The sequence below is a fragment of the Saimiri boliviensis genome, chromosome 3 (genome assembly GCF_048565385.1).
Source record: "Saimiri boliviensis isolate mSaiBol1 chromosome 3, mSaiBol1.pri, whole genome shotgun sequence".
Lineage (NCBI taxonomy): Eukaryota > Metazoa > Chordata > Mammalia > Primates > Cebidae > Saimiri > Saimiri boliviensis.
Window position 1 is genome coordinate 115,685,158 of NC_133451.1, and position 22,919 is coordinate 115,708,076.

Sequence of the window (22,919 nt, forward strand, 5' to 3'; positions counted from 1 at the left end):
ATTTCCCTTCCTCTATTCCTTTGCTATTGATATACTTTGACTAATCTCTTCCTTGCAAAGGACCCCAGAGATGATAAAAATGGAAGTATTGGTCTATTAAAGCCTAATATAAATTTTCAGTTCCACAACTTCCCAGAAAATTCAAGAACATTTGGACGCCTTAACTCTGAAATTTACATTTCTCCCATCTTCTGTGCTTCTGTTGTCATGTATTTTAATTCTCTATGGGATTTTAATTCAAAAAAATACTTTCAGTATTATTATTTATTTAGGTTTACCTATGTACTCACTCTTCATTTCCTCCTCCATCTCTGTGCTTCCATCTGTGATCATTTGCCTTCTGTCTAAAGAAGTTAATGTTTCCTTTGCTCTGGGCCTGCTGGCATTAAATTCTCTAAGTTTTCTCTCTATGTTTACAGTGTTGCTATCTCAATTTGCTATGGTATCATTTCTGAAGGATATTTGCACTTGATATAGAATTTTAGGTTGATCAGGCCAGGCACGGTGGTTCATCCAGCACTTCGGGAAGCTAAGGCAGGTGGGTCACAAGGTCAGGAGATTGAGACCATCCTGGCCAACATGGTGAAACCCTGTCTCTACTAAAATACAAAAAATTAGCTGGGTGTGGTAGTGCGCACCTGTAGTCCAGCTACTCAGGAAGCCGAGGCAGGGGAATCACTTGAACCTGGGAGACAGAGTTTGCAGTGAGCCGAGATCATGCCACTGCACTCCAGCCTAGCAACAGAGCAAGACCCCGTCTCAAAAAAAAAAAAAAAAAAAAAAAAAATTAGGTTGATCATTGTTTTCTCTTACCATTCTGAGGATCTCATTCCATTGTCTTCTTGGATTCCAATTATTTTGTGGGAAAGTCAGCTGTCAGTCTTATTATTGCCCCATTGAAAAATTTTCTCTGGCTGCTTTTAAGATTTCCTCACTGTCTTTGGTTTTCACAGTTCTGAAATCCATGATGTTCTTTCCTGTGTTTCACGGAACTTCTTGAATGTATGGTTTGGTATGTCTTGTCATTTTTGGGAAATTCTCAGTTATTATTACTCAAATATCACTTCTGTCCAATTTCCCTCTCCTGCAAGTCTCTTAGATTCGTTTCTGCCTTGCTCATCCTTCTGCCTCTTCACGTTTAAGCTGGATAGCTCTGTCTTTATTTCTAGAGTTCCCTTTTTAAAAAAGATTTTAATTTACTAGTGCAGGTCTCCATTTTGTGATTTAGTCTTCCATCATCATTTTGTTTTGTTTTGTTTTCGTTTTTTTGAGACAGAGTTTTACTCTGTCACCTAGTTTGGAGTGCAGAGGTGTGATCTCAGCTCACTGCAACCTCCACCTCCCAGGTTCAATCAATTTTCCTGCCTCAGCCTCCTGAGTAGCTGGGACTACAGGCACCCACCAGCATATTTGGTTAATTTTTGTATTATTAATGGAGACAAAGTTTCACTATGTTGGCCAGGCTGGTCTCGAACATCTTACCTCAAGCAATCTGCCTGCCTCAGCCTCTCAGAGTGCTGGGATTACAGGTGTGAGCCACTGCACCTGACCTATAGTGGTTTCGGGTCTATTGTCTGCTTTTTTTCTCTCTCTTGGTTTTTCAGTCAGACCTTGGTTTCCTATATTCCGTTTTTCTAAATCTCATGCTACATATTGTATACATCAAATTGTAAATACCACTTAACAGGACATGCAGTTATCTTCTAGCAAGCACAGTTTTGCTCATGGTGAAGATTTAGGCTATGAGCACTACCTTAATCCAGAGTGAAATCAGTCAAGGATTAAGATGTTTTGAAGCTTTTCTGTGTCTTCATGAAGGCTTCTCCCTTGTCTGTTTCCAGCGTATTCTTACTGCTAAGGTGTTACTTTTTATTGTTCCAACTGAAAGTCCGGGATATTTACTAGATTTCTTTTTCTTGGTGGACCCTGAACCCCAATTTTTGTCCTTTCCCTATTCAATAGTGCAGCCACGTCTGTCGGTCTCTCAACTGCTGCTTTTGCAGTCATGATTTGACTGAAGGAGACATGGGGTACCTATTGCCAGGTGCACATCTTTCTCCAGGTCGGGGCACGGCTCTGCTTTATTGCATGGATGCACTCATGCACACATGCATGCAGGCCAGTGGCTTTTCTAGTTGTTCCTGGAGAGACGACTGGTTTCAAAACAACTTAGCTGGGCGTTGTACCAAGTGGAAACTTACATTTCAATAAATAATTTTTCAACATAAAAGGTTACATTTTTTTAGAATTGTCTCTACATTTTATTAGAAATGCATGTTGTAAGGAAAGAAACACGTGTGCTTTTAAAAATTAATTTGTATATCCATGGATGACTATGATTGATTTCTAGAATGAGACAAGTTCAGAATCAATGCTATTTCTGGTCATTAAATGTAAGTGCTGAGAAAGTTGTTCACATAAATAAACATACGGAAATAGAAGGAGTTTTTTGTACCAGTGTCATTTAATTCTTTGAACTGCTTCTTTGAATGCCAAAATCACACAGTGATCTATCATCATGCATTTCAAAACAATATTTCAGCTGACAACTCAATTAAGTTTTTCTTAAATAATTTAAAAGCAAGCATTGGAAATATCTTTTCTTTTAAGTTTTGTTATTTTGTTACTGGATTCATTTACTTTCCAACATTGACATCAATATTTTGAACCATCTGTCTGGTGCTAAAGGCATTTATATACTGTGGCAACGCACTTTGGTAATATTCTTGATGGGTGAGAGGTATCTCTTTCTTACATAAAGCAAGAAAAAACATTTTTTAGTCAGGATGATTTTAGTAATACATATGAACGTTGAGGATCTTAGAATTGATTTCTTTAAAAGGAATCTTGCTCATGGAGATCCTTGAGAATTAAGTCTGAAGACTCCTGAACTAAACAACCAGGGAGCAGTAGTTCTGCTTTATGGGAACTGCGATGTCCTGGAAGCAACTGGGCCTGAAGTGGTACAGGTATTGATCGACTTACGACCTATGCAACTTACGATCATTCGACTTCACGACCACAATTGCTAGCCACGACTGCTCCGTGTCTGGCAGCACAAACGTTGCCCAGCTGGGCGTACAACAGTGCGGACCAGCTTCTGGCAGCACTACCATCTTTGCATGCACCATTTCAACTGTTATCCCAGACTCGGTACAGCAATTTATGTTTTGTGTTTTGGATATTTTTCATCAAACCCCTCCCAAGATGTCTACCAAGAGGAAATTGTCTTTGTCTACGCCTCAGCCTGCCAAGAAGGAAAGAAAGGCTATCGATCTCGAAATGAAAATGAAGGTAATTAACAAGTATGAAGGAGGAAAGAAAGTGAATGTGATCGCACGTGATACGAAGTTATCACACTCGACTGTGTCGACGATTTTGAAACATAAAGAAAGAATTCATGAAGCTGTGAAAGGTTCTGTACCCACGCGATCAACAGTTATAACAAAACAATGAAGCAGGCCCATCCATGAAGTGGAGAAATTGCTATATACATTTGGATGGAAGATCAAATTCAAAAATGGACACCATTAAGTCTTTTTACTGTGCAGATGAAGGCGAGGAGTCTATTTCAGACTCTGAAGGAGCGTGCTGGAGAAGATTACAGTCAAGAATTTGTAGCAAGCACTGGCTGGTTCCAGAGATTCAAGAAAAGATTCCAAATGCATAGTGTTTGAGTAATTGGAGAGGTAGCGAGTGCAGATGAGGAAGGAGCATGTAAGTTCGTTGATAGCCTGGACAAATTAATTACAGATGAGGGATATCTAGCAGAACGGATTTTCACTGTTGAACTTACAAATGAAGAGCTAATCGAACTGGAAGAAGAAAGAGTGGTGAAAGAAGAAAGAAGAGAAGCAGAGAAAGAAGAGGAGGAGCCAGAAAGAAAGTTCACTGCTAAGGGATTATCAGACGGTTTATCTTTACTGAATAAACTTCTTATACATTTCAAAGCAATGGACCCAAACATCGAACGATTTGCAAGGATTGAACGGATGGTGCACGATATGTTTCATCCGTATCGTGAAATTTACGAAGGAAAAAAAAACATACAATTCAGACAAAGCTCACCATGTTTATGAAAAAACGAACTCTGGTAACCTCAACTGCTGCCTCAGATGACAACATCAATGATCCGCAGCCAAGCACCAGCGGTCAATAAAATGTTTTATACATGTTTATATATTTTGATATGTTTTGCAATTGGGAAAAATGTTTCCTATGGTATTTTTTACACCTGTATTTTGTATTTTTGTATGCACCTGTATTTTGTAATTTTGTATGTTTTGCAAACATTAAACCAGTTGTACTGGTAATGCAGTGTTTTACTTAAACCTGACGAATGTAAAAATAAGAAACAAAATGGTGTAGAGATGATACAAATGGCATAAAATGAACAAAGAAAATTATGATATATAATAATGGAAGAAATTATGATAAAATATTAAAGATTTTTATAACATCATTTCACAGTACTGTACATACAGCATACTCAACTTATGACCAAATCGTGTTACGACCGGCCTGTTGGAACCAATTGTGGTCGTAAGTCGAGCACTGGCTGTATTGACAATTGGAGGGAAGAGGTGAGATCCGGCTGAACGGGGCATAAGTTATTCTCTTCAATGTCATCCCCCAGCTAAAGCTCTACGTGCAGAACAGAGAGAGGGAGAAAGTTCGAAGCCAGGGCAAATAGGACATCTTATTTACGCTCTACTGAGATGATTACAGGGTCAGATAATGGGGTGAAAAGATCCTGTCAACACCCATCACAGGGTGCTCTGAATGCAAGTCCTGCAGAGCCCATTCATCTGGGTGGAAGTCATGTGTCTCTGAGAACAGATGGGACTACCACCCAGGCGGGTGGAGACTGGGCAGGTGCAGTCCTGCTCTGTCTCTGCAGAGTGGTTTCTCCTTGATGAAATCGCTAAAGGGAAAACATCTCACCCTACCTCAAATGTTAAAACCCAGAATGAATAAATGACTGGTGACGGTGACAGTCAGCAATATATGACAACAGCGGCAAAATAGAGCGTGGAAGAGACAGCAGTTTTACCCTGAGCAAAGTTAATTATTCCGAGGTGAATTTGCGTGGGAGCTTTGCTTTGTTTTCTATAGTCTTTATCTGATGGAAACCAGCAGACTGGAGGGGGATGCTGCGTGGGTCCCAGGGGGCAGCTCTCTCATCAGGAGTCTGTGGGCCCCTTTCCTGATTCCTGAGTCTCCCACAGGCTCAGTCTGTGAAGTGGGCGAGCGTTGCTCAACCTCGCAGGCTGCTGCCTCCAGGCCATTTTCACGGCTCTGAACATGAACCAAGAACCTGGGGCAAGATTTTGGAGCTTTATTCTGTTTTGTTTCCCCATCATTCCCAGGGAACATTGCAGGGAAATGCCCTTAATTAGGGCTCCTATTTTAGGACCTACTCTATCTCTGTCTGGAGTCTGCCTTCTTGCCAGGTATTCCCACCTTGGGCAGTCTCCTTCCGTAGCCTAATAAACACATCTTGATGGAAAACGGAGTATCAGAGAGAACTTAAAGGAAAACCAACGACAGTCATCACGAAGGCCATGTGCTTTTGTGCAAATAATAATAATAAGGCGTTTCTTCTTCAAAACATGTAACTTCTAATGGGTGGAATGTAACTTCTACCCATTAGAAAATTACTTTGATATACTTATTTTTTCATGACACCTTATTGGCTTGGACCAATAACTGTCAACACAAATATGCAAATCTGTAACATCTACAATATGGACAGTGCCCCCACAGATGTGGCATCCCGTGCAATGAACAGCTTTCAGAGCTGCCTGCAGTCTTTCATCAAACCCCCTTCGTTCACAGCTGAGAAAACAAAGGCCTCCTCTGGGAGAAGTGAACGTCCCCAGGTCTCCCTGCCTGCCAGTCCTCGGGCCGACTCTGGGCTTTGCACCGTCCACCCTGCTTTCCTGAAGGAGACTCGCTTCCTGGCAACTCTCTCCGAGGACCACCAAGTTGAGCCCATAAAAATTACATTTCTCCAAACTTCCTAGAGCCTAGGTCGCCCCTTCCAAGTGTAGTTCCTGCTGCCTGCCAACTTTGACACATCTCGTAACAATAACCCCCGTGCGCTGCATTTTACGTGATGTGAGACAGGTGTGCAACTGTTGAATCCATGTCTCAAGAGAGCTTATTAAAACAGCAAAGCCAATTAACTCTCTTAGAAGCATGTAACCTTTTCCAGGAAAATACATCTGAGGCACAGAAGCTTGTGGGAACAAGTCCTTGGGGGAAAGCACAGCCTTTGATCTCAGAGACAGTTTCCCTAGGGTCAGGCTCGCCAGCGGGGCTGGGGGACCTTTGGCGGTGGCTCCCTTCTGAGACAGGGAGGAAGGGGGTGGACTAGCCTGAGCGCAGGGTGACCCTGCAGACTGGCCTTGTGTGTAGGGGTGATAGCAAGCTGGGGAAGACAAATTAGATGAGAACCAACTCATCCATTAGAGCCGATTCTGGAAACTCAACTGAAAATGACCCACTGGGTATTGAAAGTGACTAATAGGAAATCAGGATGAGAGGGAACGTGTGCCTACCCAGGCTGAGTCTGGGCTCCAGGCAGGTGGTGAAACTGCAGCCAGGCATAACGAGGCCAAAGGCCGCGCCTTCATCTATCTGCTGGTTAGCTTTAGATCAGGAAAAAAGTCCCTGGCCCAGGGTCAGGAACTGTACTTCTCCGGAGTGGGACCAGGTGAGAGGAATGAATGGCCACTACTGGAATTACAGTTCCTGCATGCCACTTGACATGAGCGATCCACAAGGTCTTTGTGTCTGACGTGTGTGCTTCATGATCTTCCCGGTCTTGAGAGGATTACAGTGATTCCACGGCTTCCCAAAAAGGAAGCCCTCTCGGCTTTCGGCACCACGTGGTATTCCTGACCAAAGACCCCTTCTCCGAGGCGCTGGTTTCCTGGCACGTGGATCACAGCAGACTGGACCTACCTGGGATGCACGACGCTGCCCTTTAATACAGAGCTCCTCAGGGTTGCGGACACTCTTGCCCCTGTCTAGGGATTCCTTCCTATCGCCTCCAATTTGCGTCTGTGATTTCCAAGTCTTACAAGTGGCCTTATCCCGCATGTCCACTGGGGTCTCTTGGTCTCCCAGGCTTTTAAGGTGATTCTGAGCCTAGGCTCTGGCATCGTCTTCTGAGGGCTTATTTATTTTATTATACTTTAAGTTCTGGGGTACATGTGCAGAACGTGCAGGTTTGTTACATGGGCATACACATGCCATGGTGGTTCGCTGTATCCGTCCCCCTGTCATCTACATGAGGTATTTCTCCTAATGCTATCGCTCCCCAAACCCCGCACCCCCTGCTCTCCCTCCCTCAGCCCCCACCAGTCCCTGAAAGGCCCCGGTGTGTGACGTTCTCCTCCCTGTGTCCATGTGTTCTCATTGTTCAACACCCACTTACGCGTGAGGACATGCGGTGTCAGGCTTTCTGTTCTTGTGTCAGTTTGCTGAGAACTATGGTTTCCAGCTATAGCCACGTCCCTGCAGAGGACACAAACTCATCCTTTTTTATGGCTGCATAGTATTCCATGGTGTATATTGCCACATATATATTCACTGGTTCTGATTTGCAGGTGTCTGAGCCCTGAGTGTGGCCCATGGAACGACTCGCTCACCCCGAGGAACGTCTGTCCTTCCCGAGCCCCTTCTGCCGTCCCTCCTGTCTTCCCTCGCCTTGCGGCTCCCTCCCTTTCACCTCCCTGCCTCCTTTGCTTTCTTCCTTCCCTTCCTTTCTATCCTCTCCTCTTTTCCTTCTTTCTTTTTTCCTTCAACATTAAAGCATCAGAGGACACATTGCAGTTTCTATTGCTGATCCAGCATTCAACTGATGTTAAGAAGTGGTCACAGCGCAGCTGCAAGGAGTGAAGCCCGAGGCTGGAGTCCTCTGCACATGTCGGGCTGTGACGTGATTATTTTGACACACCTGGACCCACGGTCAGTCTCTAAGCTTCCTGGTGGCAGGGCTACGGCACGCCCACGTGTCAGGTGCACAGGCCACGTAAGAAAACCACGTGGAGCAGACACACCAGTGAAGAGCACAGGCAGTTGATTTCCAAATTTCTTTTTCAGAGAAACCCTTTTCCCAGAGGAGTCCCAGCCATTTCCTGCCTCTCCAGCCCCTTGAAGCTTGACTGGGAAGCCGAGGGCAAGTGAATGCAGTTCGCAAACCTCCAGGAGATATCTGAGGCATGGTGGGGAATCCCTCACTGGAAGCCCACAGGGGCCAGGGACTGCCCAAGAGTGAATGGAATATTAAGGAGTTCTGTTGAAACAAACTTGGAACAAAGCAATCTGGCTGAAAATAATTGGGTTAGCACACCAACTTAGTCAGAGCAATAACTTGGTTTAAAAGGAATATTCATGACTCTTTGATTTTAAGTGTTTTGGGGGAGTCAACTTGTCTGCTGTTACCCGGTCCTTTTTTTGTGTGTACATCTCAGTTTATTTTCAGCCAATTTTCAAGGATTGACTAACGATGTTTAGATACTAGTTGAAGGCTGGGCATGGTGGCTCACGCCAGTAATCCTAGCACTTTGGGAGGCCGAGGCAGGCAGATCACGAGGTCAGAAGGTCGAGACCACCCTGACTAACATGATGAAACCCTGTCTTTACTAAAAATACAAAAAGTTAGCTGGGCGTAGTGGTGACACCTGTGGTCCCAGCTACTTGGGAGGCTGAGGCAGGGAAGGAAGGAAGGAAAGGAGGGAGGGAGGGGAAGAAAGATGAAAGATAAAGAAAGAAAGAAAGAAAGAGAAAGAAAGAAAGAAAAGAAAAGCAAGCAAGCAAGCATCCTTGCTACACAAAGTCCAAAATTATAATGTTACAGAAATGAAACAGCTGTGAAGTCCAGAGCTGGTCAGGGCGCCCCGTTAATAAATGCAGATGCTCGTTCTGCAGTCCCCGTGACACTCAGCAACATTAAACACTTACAAGGCCCACTCCTGTCTTGCAGTCTTTTGGTCTCTGTGACAAGCGTCTGTCAACAGTTGTCAACTAGTATCACTATCTCAGGGACGCCTTTCCCTGCCACTCAGGTGGGACGGGGCCCTCATCAGATGGCTACACAGAAAGCGACGCTACTTCCCCTGGCATTTCCCAGCTCTGCTGGGCTTCTGCTTCTGAAGCCTCTCCTCCTCCTGGGTGTCCTTTGCAGGCTCACTGTCCTCCATCTGGTTACTAAAAATTAGATTTCCTCAAGGCTGTGTCCAGGACCCTTTTTTCTTTCCAGTTTGCACTCTCCCCGGATGAACTTCCCCATTCCCACAGCTGCACTGACTGCTGATGCGCCATGGAGTCCTGTCTTTCTAGCTCCAGCTCTCGTCTGAGCTCCAGACCTGCCGGCTCGATGTCCTAGAGCCGACTCCGACTTGATGTTCCTCTGCCTCCAGACTGCTCCTCTCTCAGCTCCGCCCACTTCCGTGAAGAATCGCCACCTATGCAGTTCTGTGAGCAGGATGCCCACGGCCATGCCCGCCGCTGCCCAATCCCATACTCCCAAATCCAGTCCATCAGCAGGTCCTGGCTGTTCTAATTTCCGAAGTGTGTCTCAAACCCAGCCACTTCTCACCACCTCGTAGCCCAGTCTGAGCCATGCTCACCTGCTCCCAGGTTTCCACAGTGACTTCCCGATGCCGCCATTTCATTAAGGTTGCAGCCAGAGTCGTGTTTTCAAAATGCAAGTATGATGCCGTCACATTCCTCCTCAAAAGACGTCTCATTCATTTCAGAAGAATAAATTCTTCGGCATGGGCCGGGTGCTCCTGCCTATAATCCCAGCTCCTTGGGAGGTTGACGTAAGAGGATTGCTTGAGCCCAGGATTTGAGACCAGCCTGGGCAACATAGTAAGCTCGTCGCTACCCGTGACCCCATCTCTACAAAATATAAAAACTTAGCTGGTGGGTCGTGTGCACCTGTTGTCCCAGCTACTTAGGAAGCTGAGGTGTGAGTATTCTTTGAGCCCAAGAGGTCGAGGCTGCAGCGAGCTAGGATTGCACCACTGCACTCCAGCCTGGGCAACAGAGAAAGACCCTGTTTCCCCAAAAAAACTGTTCAGCGAGGCTCATAGAGCCTGGCCCGGCCTCAGCCCCTCTCCACCTTACCCACACCACAGCTCTCCCTTCTTTCAGTGTCTTGAAACCCCCATGCCTCCCACCTTATCCAGGACCTTAGCACCCGCTGCTCTTTGAACCTAGGGTTTCCTTCCCACCTTACCCATGCCCTCACTGTCACTTTCTAAGGACACCTTTGTTTACCCTCTCAGATGGAGCTAGACTCCTTATTACATGATGTCATCATGCTTACTTTTCATTATTGTACTTTTCAGAGCTGTACTTTTACATTTATTTGGATAAGAATGAGATTGTCTCTCTCCTTCGCTGGAGGGTAAGTCCTCAGGAGGGGTGCAGGTGAGGAGGGTCTGTATCTGCTGTGTGTGTGTGTGTGTGTGTGTGTGTGTGTGTGTGTGTGTGTGTCTGCTCTTGCTCACGGTTGTCTCCTGAGAGTTCATTCCAAGGCCTTGAGTCACACCCTATAAGATGTTTGTGAAGAAATGGATTTGCCATGATTTGTGAAGGATGGAAGCTTGTCCCTGGATTTCTCTTTTAAGACTTTCTAATCAACATAATGGATGTTGCTAAAAACTATGCACTCTTTTGGCCAAGATAGTATCCTGCAAAGGGAGACCGGATGTGGTTAGACAGCTATAAAAGCTTTTGAACACGGGAGGAGTCACTTCTGCAGATAGCAGTCCAGACAGGCAGTGTCTCCTCCATTTCTCTGCAGCAGAAATGGTCGACGCCTAGAAACCCTGCAGAACGCTTTTGAGGATCGTTTTGTGGAGACAATCTCAATCTTGAGATGCGAATTTGCAATCTTTTCTTGCTGACACAGACACCACCAGTGGTGTGGATCTTGTCGAAGTGACTGACAAAGGAAATGATGCAATGTGAATTCAACCCAAAGAGGCTTACGGAATTCTGACCCAGGTCTACCCTTGCCAGGAAACAGTAATTACAGAAGCTTAGGCTTCATGTGATATCTTGATGAGTTTTCAACAAATTTCCATTGCATTAAAACATCAAATCATTAGCTATCATACATATGCGTATGTTTTCACACCAAAGACTACTCGGCAATCCTCAGCATTGAAATCTCTACGTGAGAACCAGAGTGTGAGTGTACTAATGTGGGTGTATTCTTCTAGAAAGACGTGTACCATTTTTATCAGTTTCTTAAAGAGATTCTTGATTAACAAGGACAGGAACCAGCAAATCAAACCTTGACTAAGACCTCTTCCAGCCCTAAAATTACAGAAATCAGGAAGTCTAATGCCAAACTGGTAATGTTATTAAAAAACAGTGGATGTCCAGATGACTTGTATTTGCAATGTCAAATTTGTCTGCCTGAAAAAATTCCAGGTTTTATCCGGTGGTTTGGTGTCACACACAGAGAGGCAATGACTTAGCTATCAGGTTTATTCACACCTCTTTGTGAGCAATACTGAGCTCCTAATGTTCCCTGTGCCCGAGCCTCTGCTTCTAAGGTCAGCCTGACTGAAGGTCGTCAAGGACCTACCATGACAGGAAAAAGAAAGAGGCTGCAGCTGATCTGTAATTCTTGACCCACAGCCAGTGCATGCCTCCCGTTACCCAGATGGCATCACCTTGATTATAACCAGCAACACTTGATAAAAGCTGAGTCGAAGGCCCACCCATTAACTCATCACCCTGCCCACTGCTGGGAAGTGTGGGAATGGACAGCAGGTGGAAATGTCCTCTCTACAGAAAAGGTGTCTTCTTGGTCTGAAGACCTGGCCTGGACAGGAAGAGGCCAGGAGAAGAGCTCAGACCCACACCCGGCACCATTCAGGGAGCATGGGAGTGGCTGCTCAGAAGCGAATGGTGGAAGATGTGAACTTAGAACTCCAAAGATTTTTAAGCACAAACTCTTAAAAGCTTGCTATTTTTATTCCTTTTGTGTGTGTGTGTGTGTTTTATACTAGACATTAGAATAAACTTAAAAATGGCTGGCACCATGTAAGGTAGCCCTGCTTATCCAAAGCAACCAGGCTGCATTTTTGCACCGCATCTTACTATTCTCCCACATCCCCCGTTTCCCCTCCTTCCTCCAATCGCTCTTCTCTGCTTTCGGTTGCTTTCCAGTATAAAGTCAACAGTGGAGTCTCCTCCACACCGCTCCCAACTCCCGCCAATTCCTTTAACTTTAAACTAGAAGGCGAGGGTGGAGGGATTGAGTGAGGGAACGGCACACACTCAGCTCTCATTCCTGGCCAGCACTACTGGGTCCTAGTTATATAGTTTCTGGCTGATTTTGGGGAGCTGCTCAAAGAAATCTTTGACTTAGGGCCTGGGATCATGTCCAGAGGCACATTTCTCCCTGCACTCCAACGGCACCCTCGGGTGGGGTGCTGGAGGGCCCGCTGAACGATACTAAATGCCTCGGGACTTGAGGTGGAGTACTGAACTCCGCTGCAGATCAATTTTTCAGCCTGCTGCTTTATCTACCTGACAGGACGACTTGAACTAGTGCCATTTCTAAATTGCACTTCCAAATATTGACTTAATGGCGAGACTCAGCGTGTCACAACCCGGTTCACTAGAGCAATGAAGATTTTCCAGGCCTCACCGCGAGGTCTGTACAATCTCCTGTGGGGAGTGGAGAAGGAAGAGGAGGATTTAAGAAGAAAAATACAATCAAGTCATGTTTGGAAGAAATGCCCCTGCACCTCACTTAATCTTGCAGAGACACGTGAGTGATCACTGAGCTATTGGCTGAGGCTGGAGGGAACCAGGGTGGACAGAGGAAGGATAGTAGCAACCAGAAATTCTGCAGCTGCCCCCCAGAAAGAACAGACGGTGCCAGGGCACGCCTTGCGGGGCTGGCAGCAGAGACAGCTGGCTCTCTGAGAGCTTCGTTAGAGTATCCAGTTCACGAGGACTGGACAGTGTCTGAGAGACTAGAGACTTTCTATCTGTGAAGACTTCCACACACAGAGGCAGCTCTTTAGCGAATCTTCATTTAGGTCACTGAGGAAGTGCTAGGAGGCTCTCTTTACAGCTTCTTCATCCTGCCAGTTAACACTGTAACTGATCTTAAGGCATTTTTGTCACATTCCATTAGCTGTTAAACTGTGAATCAGAGGAAGGGATTGGTCCCTTCTTGTCCCGAAGGAGCTATTTTGAAGAAGCAACAAGATATTTTTCATGCAAATTGGCTTTCGGATTTCTGTAGACACTCAGTGATATATGAATTTGTATTCTCCAAGAGGAGATAAAGGCCCGGCAGTGTGACTCATGCTTGCAATCCCAGCACTTTGGGAGGCTGAAGTGAGTGGATCACCTGAGGTCAGGAGTTCGAGATCGACCTGGCCAACATGGTGAAACCCTGTCTCTATTAAATATGCTAAAATTAGCCAGGTGTGGTGGCACATGTCTGTAATCCCAGCCACTCCAGAGGCTGAGGCAGGAGAATCACTTGAACTCGGGAGGGAGAGGTTGCACTGAGCCAGGGTCATGCTGTTATACTCCAGCCTGGGCAGCAAAAGTGAAACTCAGTCAAAAAAAAAAAAAAAAAAAAAAAAAAAAAAAAGGAGATAAAGCATAATAATAAGCTTCTGTACTGCTGCAGAGAGCAGTGCGTGCAACACAGCAACCACCCCTCAGTAGCAGCTCCTCCCCTTCGCCATAGCGCTGGCGTCCTGGCTGCCGAAAAACCCTCGCGAGGAGATCTTACGTGAAGGGGGCTCGAGGGGTGTTGGCAGGGAGGTTTTGTGTATGAGGGTGTTCTCTTGAAAGCAGGGAAAACTTGGCTGGGTGGGGTGGCTCGTGCCTGTAATCCCAGCATTTTGGGAGGCCGAGGTGGGCAGATTGCCTGAGCCCGGGAGTTCACAACCAGCCTGGGTGACACGGTGAAACCCTGTCTCTACTAAAATACAAAAAGTTAGCCGGGCATGGTGACTTGCACCTGTAGTCCCAGTTACTCGGGAGGCTGAGGCGGGAGAACTGCTTGAACCCGGGAGGCGGAGGTTGCGGTGAGCCGAGATCGCGCCACTGCACTCTAGCCTGGGCAACAGAATGAGAGTCCATCTTAAAGGAAAAAAAAAAAAAAAAAAAAAAAAGCAGGAAAAACTTAAATTCCAAGAGAGAGGAAAAGAAGTCAAACTACCCGGATATCATGGGAGATGGCCCTCGTGGTATTGGCCACATTCATCCTGATGGTCCTTAGATTTGCTTCCAGGTGGTCCCCAATGCGGTGTCCCCAGTCCGTTCCCTCTGCGCTGCCTACGTATGTATTCATTGATAATAATGCCTCTGAGAATGGCCTCAAAGTGCAACACATGGCCTTTGTGTTTGACCTCATCACACTTACTAGAAAAGCCACACTCCCCCTGGGTATGGCTCCCTTAGCAAGTCTGATGAGCCTGGCCCGCGCGCTGACTTGCTTCCTTTGATCTAGTCCAGCTCCATGAATACTGTCTCCTTGTAAGAGAATGGAATCCTCCTAAACTCTTCCTTTGCTCCAAAGTGTCTTGTGTCAGCCGCAGTATCTACTACGGACAGAATCTCAGATGTCTTCTGAAGAAACTGTGATCAGCGCCACCCCCCGCCCCTACACCGAAACTATATCTGCTGGGAGAGCTGGCTATGTCTAGTTGCTCTGCCCAGTTGTGAATTCCTGCAGCCTGCCCGGGACCTCCAGGAGCTCACCTGCAGCATGGTCACTGCTCTGCAGCAGCTTCTAGGGCATTCGCTGGCCACAGCCGGGTCATGGGCTGACTTCTGTGGTCTCCATGAAAGCGTGTTCCATGTTCCTCAGTGATACAGCATGGCGTGCCCAGCAGCTCCCACAGGCCCACCTCCAGCCAACATCCTCCAAACGCCTGCTGAAGGCCCCTGCACTCCCTCTCCACCGCCCCCTCCCTGCAGACCGCACATCTCACAACCCAGCACCCTCTCACACACCCATCAGGCTGCTGCTGTCCTCAATCCAGACCAGAACGACCCCTCGGCCACTTCACCCCATCTCCTACAGGCTGCTCTTCATTGAGACCTTCGACTTTCTAGGCCTCCCCTGGTATCTTTCTCCATAATAGCCACCAGCAGTGTGATACCATTGAGTATTAGGAAAGCAAGTGTCTCTTGTGACGTGCGTGGGAAAGGTAAACTGCCCACCTACCTTAAGAATGAATCCCACCAATGGAAAGACAATGGTAAGCGGATTCTGTTGTTATCACTGAATCTCCTCATGCTTAATGAAAGACATTCAGTGACCAAGTTGAGGGTATCTCAAGGACTTCTCACAGCAGCAAGGCAGTTTCCACGACTGCTTACCTCACCGGTCCAGGAGTCTTAACACAAAGGGACTTCATTTCATAGACCACCAAAAAATAATGAGTGCTTTCAATTCTCTTTTCAATATTGTGGAGGAGCTCAATGATGTCTAGAAACGGTGCACTATTTTTTTTTTTTTTTGTAAATCAAATAAGTACCCTACAATTTCTCTCTCCTGTATATCCAAAATTTTGCACATGAAGAAAGCAAGCTATCCCGTGGTGTTTGCTAAGTGAAGAGAATCCGGAAGGAGCATTGTGTCTGGTCTGAGGTTAGGGAGCTAAAAACACATTTTCAAAAATATGTGCCCATATGACAGATTTCTTAAATAAAGATCGTATTTTCCAAACCGCAGCATGGTCTTCAAACAGTAACTTGACACTGACTGCTCTCGGAGACTCTGGGATGATTTGAGATTTGGACTGGACGCCCGCACACTCACCTGGCCAGTAGTACATGTACACCTTCCTTTTGGCCTTGATCAGAGTGACCCACAAAGGTTCGGATCCATTCCACCAGAGAGGCATCAGGCTGTCTTTGTTGACGCCAATGTCGAAGGACTTGTTGGTGTTGGGGTCCCACATGTAGTTCCCGATCATCTGATGGACTTCACAATGGCGGCCTGTGACAATGAGAACACAGCTATCAGTTTATGGTTCTGGTGGCTTCTATTTTTATCTGTGTTTCTTGATCATATAAGCCGTGTGTGCTTATTTAGAAAGTACAGAACAGCATAACAATTTGCTTTTGACTTTTAAAAAAAAATTAGATTTTTTTTCTTAAGCTGTGCCATGAAGATAGGCAACCCACTAAGATGAATGTCCACTGATTGAGGGAGGGTGGGGCCATTTTGGGTGACGTCACCCTGTCAAGTCAGCTGTTTTAAGTTACAGTGAGGATGCTGTATGTAGAGCTTGAAGTCTAAATATGAATCAGCACGGCCATCTGTGGGTTCCTCTGACACTTGGTCTCGGTTCTCAGCCCAGAGCCCTCCCTGCACCCTTCAACCCTCCTCTGACGGGATCAGGAATCTAGCTGTTACAGGGTTCTTTCTTTTCTTTCTTAGATCAGAGGAGTCGTTGCCTCAGTGCTGAACCATGATAAAACCTAGGACGTTTGGAACAGAATGGAGAAAAAAAGATTCAACTTTGAAAAACAAAGCAAGAAACAACCCTCCTAATGCAGGGTTATGTAGAAACGAGGGCTAGTTCTGCTGAGCACAACTTAGTCCCAGAAGACAAGCCAGAAGTGAGAGACGGTAACGCTTGGACTCTTTGGAAACACTAGGCTTAAATTATTTATTTTGGAGCAATCTGTTGCATCTTTAAAGTAAAAATAACACAAACATTGGCAGGTGCATCAAACATTGCTGCAATTTCAGTGCGCGTCATCCGGCACCAGGATGAAACGTGCTTCAGCGAGCACCCTGACTATGCTGAATCAAGTGGCTTTTCTTCCTTGTTTTGCTGTTGTTACATCTCCTCCCCACCCCCTCCCCAAACTTTATTTTTAAACAAAAACAAAGCAAAATCATAAAATACTATTTGGAAAATTTGGACACTAAAAATATCAAGTGGAAAAACCTTTCACTTCATCCCAGAAAGCAAGGCATGCCGCAAACTACGCTACCGTGCTCCCAGATGTCGCCACAAAATGGTTTGTACCCAAAGCTGTAGAAGTGGTGGTTATGATCTTGACCAAAAGCTTCACATTAAAAAGACTAATAAAATTTAAAATAAAATAAAATCACGACGTTGAGCAATTTCTGCCATGGTTAAGGAAGTTATTTTATTTATTGTTTCAACTAACATTTATTCAGTGCTCTTATCCATACAGTCCTATGTATTGTAGGCTGGGATAGGTGTAGAGATTCCAGTCTGAATAAATGCTGTGCCCGTTCTCAAGTGGCTTGTAATTCAATACTCAACAGAGGATCCTCTGTGTAAAGGAGCCAGGCTTCCTGGGGCTGGGTCTAAGAAGGAAGCCAGGTTGCAGCCGCAACTTCAGAATTATGATGACCCTCGCTCACCCTGATGCACAGGATGACTCCTAGTATGTTCTCACCAACTCATTAAAAGTACAGCCCTAATTTTATTGGTTCGACTATATTATTTCTTTTAGTATATGAAAGCTTATTAATACTAAGATAGCCCCTCTTATGAATAAATGTTCTTATCTATTTCCTTCATTCAAAATTATGCATTCGGTATCACAAATTTGTATCATCCTAATGATGCTTTACTCATCCTTACACAAGGCAAGATAATCATGATTATATCCACAGAAAAAGGCCTCCTTCATGGACACTCTCTTTCTCCAGATGCTCTCTGCCACCCTCCCAAGTGTAGGAGGCTGTCCTAACTGCAGCTGGTGTGCGAAGAAGCTGAGCAAGTGTGCAGAATCAGAAGGGGGCGTGGGAAGCAGCATTCCTGAGGTCAGGAACCCAAGAAGAGCCTCTGAATGAATCACCAGGAAAGGACCAGGGATATCAGACACGGGAATAATAGGAAGAGATGCTGAGTGAGAGGCGTAGAGGGATCTCTGCTTCCAAGTCTGAATTGTTCGGACCATTTCAGAACAAGTGCATGAGACCCAAAGGTAAGTGGAGGCTTCACGTGATGTGGCCTTCACAAGGGCTGCATGCAAGGAAGCGTGAAACAACCAAAAAACCTTTTTTTTTTTAGACAGAGTTTCGTTCTGTCACCCAGGCTGGAGTGCAATGGCGCAATCTCGGCTCACCGCAACCTCCGCCTCCTGGGTTCGGGCAATTCTCCTGCCTCAGCCTCCTGAGTAGCTGGGATTACAGGCACACGCCACCATGGCCAGCTAATTTTTTTTTTTTTGTATGTTTAGTAGAGACAGGGTTTCACCATGTTGACCAGGATGGTCTCGATCTCTTGACCTCGTGATCCACCCGCCTCGGCCTCCCAAAGTGCTGGGATTACAGGCTTGAGCCACCGCGCCCAACCCAAAAAACAATTTTTAAAGTACGTGTAATCTATACTTGGATGTCTCAGAAACCCCATGATATCCTTTGGTGAAATTTCTGGCTTCTCTTCAACACACATATTTAGCACTCTGGACCCAACAGTGTCCACCCTCTTTCGTTCTTTGTTCTCTGCTCGCTGTGTAGAAAATTATAAGGAGCTTCTTTTGGATTTCAGAGCTGTTGTATGACTGCATTGTGTGTGCGCACACATGCACAGGTGTGAGAGAGACAGAGACACAGAAGGAGACAGAGACAGACAGAGAGATCGAGAGAACATTCTCCCAGAGAATTCCTGTAAGGTGGAGCGCTTTCAACAAGGTCACTTCAGCCTCCTGCGGAGAAAGCTGTGTTTCTTTTTTTGGTGGGTTGGGCCCTGAGCTGAGATGGGAGGGTGTGCAGTCCCCAGGGCTGTCTCCCGGAACGGAAGAGCGGCCTTTCCCGGAACCCAGCAGGAGGCTGCCTGGGATCTTCTCCTGCCTTCCCATGAATACAGTAAGGCTGCAGTCTGTGCTTACAACAACCGAAGTCGGCTCAGACTCAAGCCGATTTCCCTACCAACCCTCTGCCTCTCTTGCTGTTTCATTTTTATTGCCTGGGTAAAAGTGTGGCTGAAAGAACAGAACAGAACACAATGTACCGGCTTCTGCAGCCCACGAGTTCTCATCTCCATCTTCCTGCCTGACCCATATCTATTTTTATACATCTATAGCTCTGGGTTTTTCTCTGGTTGGACTTTCCAAACAGAGCTTTGCTGTGGTTTGGTGTTTTTGGTCTCTGTGCTCAAGCTTGAGTACAAACGTTCCTGACATCCTCTAACACCACAATTGCAGGTGGTTTTCAGGTCCAGTGTAAGGAATGTCTGCTGCTCTTCCTCCTCCAAATGACAACTTGGGGGCTTTGAAACCCGTGTTTGCCTTTCTCAGAGAGAGCTCCTGGAATCGTTCATAGCCAGAACTGCTGTGTGAAGAGGATGGGACATGGCGCCTTCATTCCCCAGAGTCTTACTCATATGTGCTCGGTCCTAATCACCACCACAAGACGTTTCTTAGCAAGTCCCCAGAAACCTCTGCACCATGTTGTATGTTTCATCTCAGAAATGGCTGGTCTTCACTTCACATGAGAAGGTAGAGGGTCTGTCCATCTTATCTATAACTAATGGTCGCTTTGACCTCTGAGTCCTCTGCTCAACTACACCCAAACCTGAGCTTCCCTCCTTGTTCTGTGGCATCCAGGTTGAGCAAAATTCTTGCTAAGTAAGTTTAGTGATAACCCTCCATGCCTGGTATATTACCACCCTCAACATCTCACCACCCTGCCTGCCTTCAGCAAAAGTTCTGTTGAGCAGATGTAGCCAGAATTCCATTTCCCCGGTGTTTCGTCTTAGTAGTTCGCCATCCGCTGACCCCCCCACCATGTTCCTTGTCTGTCAGTCTGTACTTGTCTGTTGTACCTGGAGTGGAGCCCAATCTCTCTCCCACTGCAGGATCCCATTGCAGCATCGTTTCATTTGTCACAATGGTTCCTCCTGAAATCTTGACTTACCACCTTTAGCAAGCATCATAAATAAGTCTTCCCTTCCGTCCTTCCTTCCTTCCTCCCTCCCTCTCTTTTTCTTTTTTTCATTCTATTTCTCCTTCCTTCCTTCCTCCCTCCCTCTTTTTCTTTCTCTTTCTTTTCTTTCTTACTTTCTTTCTTTCTTTCTTTTCCCCTCCCTCCCTTCCTCCCCCCCATCTCACTTTGTCACCCAGGCTGGACTGCAGTGGCATAATCATGGCTCACTGCAACCTTGACCTCCCGACGTTCAGGGAATCCTTCTGCCTCAGCCTCCCAAGCAGCTAGGACCACAGGCATATGCCATCAAGCCTTGACTAATTTTTGGCTGTATTTTTTGTAGAGACAGGGTTTTGTCATGTTGCCTAGGCTGGTCTCAAACTCCTGGGCTCAGGGGATCCAGCTGCCTCAGTATCGCAAAGTGCTGGGATTACAGACATGAGCCGCTGTGCCCAGCCAAGTTTCTCTTTCACAGTGGACGTCTGTAAGGTTGCTCCTACTTAGATTTCAATCAGTCTTAATTTATTCTCATTGTTTTCAAATGGTCAATGTCAATTCCTTTTATAGTTCCTTCTTTTATGTATTCTTTTTGCATTCACTCAACATGTATCAGATAACGTTTATATACTAAGTATATAAAGATAAAAAAAGAAATGGTATCTGTCTTTGGCTCACAGCCTGCTATGACAATAGTATGGCACAGTGGTTAAGGGAACGAATCTTGGCGTCAGATTGTATAGGTTCAAGTACAAACTCTGCTATTTATTTACTGTCTGCATGACCTTGCACACGTAGCTTAGACTCTCTGAAGCCTCAGCATCCTCATCTGAGTAATGGGCATCGTAACAATTGTTGTGGACAGTCAACCCTTTGCTTGGCAGTGTGGAGCCATAAAAATGGCTGTGCAAGGCAAAACCATAAAAAGCTATCTTAATAGTCAGTGTGTGTGTGGGGGGTGGGGGTGGAATAGGATTGTTTTGCAACATTTGAAAATGTTTGTCAAACTATTGAAAGTCCTCCCACTGTCAGTTATACAGGAAAATGAAGAAAAAAATTGTACAATTATAATTTACTAGTATTTTATAATTTACTAGTATTTTATAATTTACAATATCGGAAACATTGAGAATTAAAGGGCCCTACGTCTTTGTGAGAAATTTATGAAAAATGCTTTGGACAGCGATTGGCTGCTTCTTCTAGAGGTATAACAAAATATGATTGAACACCTGCTTTATGCCTTAGGGAATTGTTCTCTTCGTTCTAAGTTTAGATCGGCTTCCAACATCTTATCCTTTGTGCTTTCAGTGCCATAAAGTATCTCGGGGAGTTCTTTAATGTGACGTTTTTGCTAGTGTCACTTCCTCTGGGACATCTTCATCCATTTTGTCGCAACTTTTTTCTTCATTTGTGTAAATAAATTCACCATCTCTAAGGTCCTTGGGCTGCATACCTAGGGCTTTGTAAATGATGTCAGTGTCAATATTCATATGGTCAATAGTCTCTTCTATAATTCCACTTACATTGGATTCAAAGCCTGCAAAGTTATTTTCCAGTAGAGTAAAACCTGCTGCCATCCTGCATGCATATTACTTGCTGTTCCTATCTGTCGTGATGGTTGAATATTTCTGGTTGCACGTTTTAGGTCATAGTTCTTCTAAAGCTTAGCTAAATGAATTGCATCATCTCCCGTTGTATCATCAATAACCTTTCTGAAACATAATAATATCTTATTTCAATAGTTTTAGGGGTATAGGTGGGTTTTGGTTATGTGGATAAGTTCCTTAGTGGGGATTTCTGATTTCTGAGATCTTGGTGCATCTGTCATTGAGCAGTGTACATTGCATCCAGTGTGTAGTCTTTTATCCCTCACCCCGTCCCACCTTTCCTCATGAGTCCCCAAAGTCTATTACGTCATTCTTACGCCTTTGCATTCTTATAGCTGAGCTCCCACTTATGAGTGAGAACATACAATATTTGGCTTTCCATTCCTCAGTCATTTCACTTAGAATTATGGCCCACAATTCTGTATTTATGTGATTGTGAATTGTGCTGTTATAAACATGCGTGTGCAAGTGTCTTAGTCGCGTAACTATAGGACAGAATTCAGGTAAGCTTTCTGTTACAATCTAAGCAAAGACCCCCTTTACTTCAGTTCCCAATAACGTCTTCCTCAAGTCCTTCGGAGCCTCCACAAGCAGCGGCACCTTTAACATTCACATTTCCAGCACAATTCACAACTGCAAACATATAGAATCAACCCAAATGCTCATCAATCAACCAGCGGATAAAGAAAATGTGGTATCTATATACCGTGAAATACTACTCAGCCATGAAAAGGAATGAAATCATGGCATTTGCAGCAACCTGGATAGAAATGGAGACCATTGTTCTAAGTGAAGTAACTCAGGAATGGAAAATCAAACATTGTATATTCTCACTCATAAGAGGGAGCTGAGCTATGAGGATGCAAAGGCACAGACTGATGTCATGCACTTAGGGGACTCGGGGGAAAGGTTTGGGGGGTGAGGGACAAAAGATTGCTCATCAGGTACAGGGTACACTGCTGGGGCGATGGGTGCACCAAAATCTCAGAAATCACTAAAGAACTTATTCATGTTAACAATGTTCCAAACATTGTAACACCACCAATTCCCCAAAACCTATAGAAATATAATGAAAAAGACATCCACGGTGTCCCCAGTCTTCCTGGCAATCACTCTCCCCTCCCCTCAGGGCCTTCTCCTGGCCGCCACTCTCAAGAACCCAGCCACACACCTCACGGTCTCATCGCTTCTCCGTTTTCCACTCCACAGCACTCCCGTCCAAAACGTATCTCCAAACTTCAAAGTGTCCTCAAAATCAGTTCGGCCCTCCAGTGTTCTTGTTCAAACTTACATTCGCAGGCTCACAGAGTGCTGGGGAAAAGGGAAGACGGAAGGAAGCAAGAAAGGAAGGAAGGAAGGAAGGAAGAAACTTCAAATGCATG

General features: G+C 45.4%; 1 protein-coding gene across 9 annotated transcripts in view; it reads right to left on the reverse strand.

The window, feature by feature from the left end:
• Positions 1-22,919, reverse strand: part of ENPP6 (ectonucleotide pyrophosphatase/phosphodiesterase 6) — a 141,120-nt gene that overhangs the window by 63,973 nt on the left and 54,228 nt on the right. For all 9 annotated transcript variants that reach the window (XR_012516932.1, XR_012516931.1, XR_012516930.1 and 6 more), the window contains exon 2: positions 15,836-16,015. Coding sequence is in view for 6 of the 9 variants with exons in the window: in XM_074396690.1 (XP_074252791.1) it covers positions 15,836-16,015 (180 nt within the window). In the remaining 3 variants the exon portion in view is untranslated. The remainder of the gene's footprint in view (positions 1-15,835; positions 16,016-22,919) is intronic.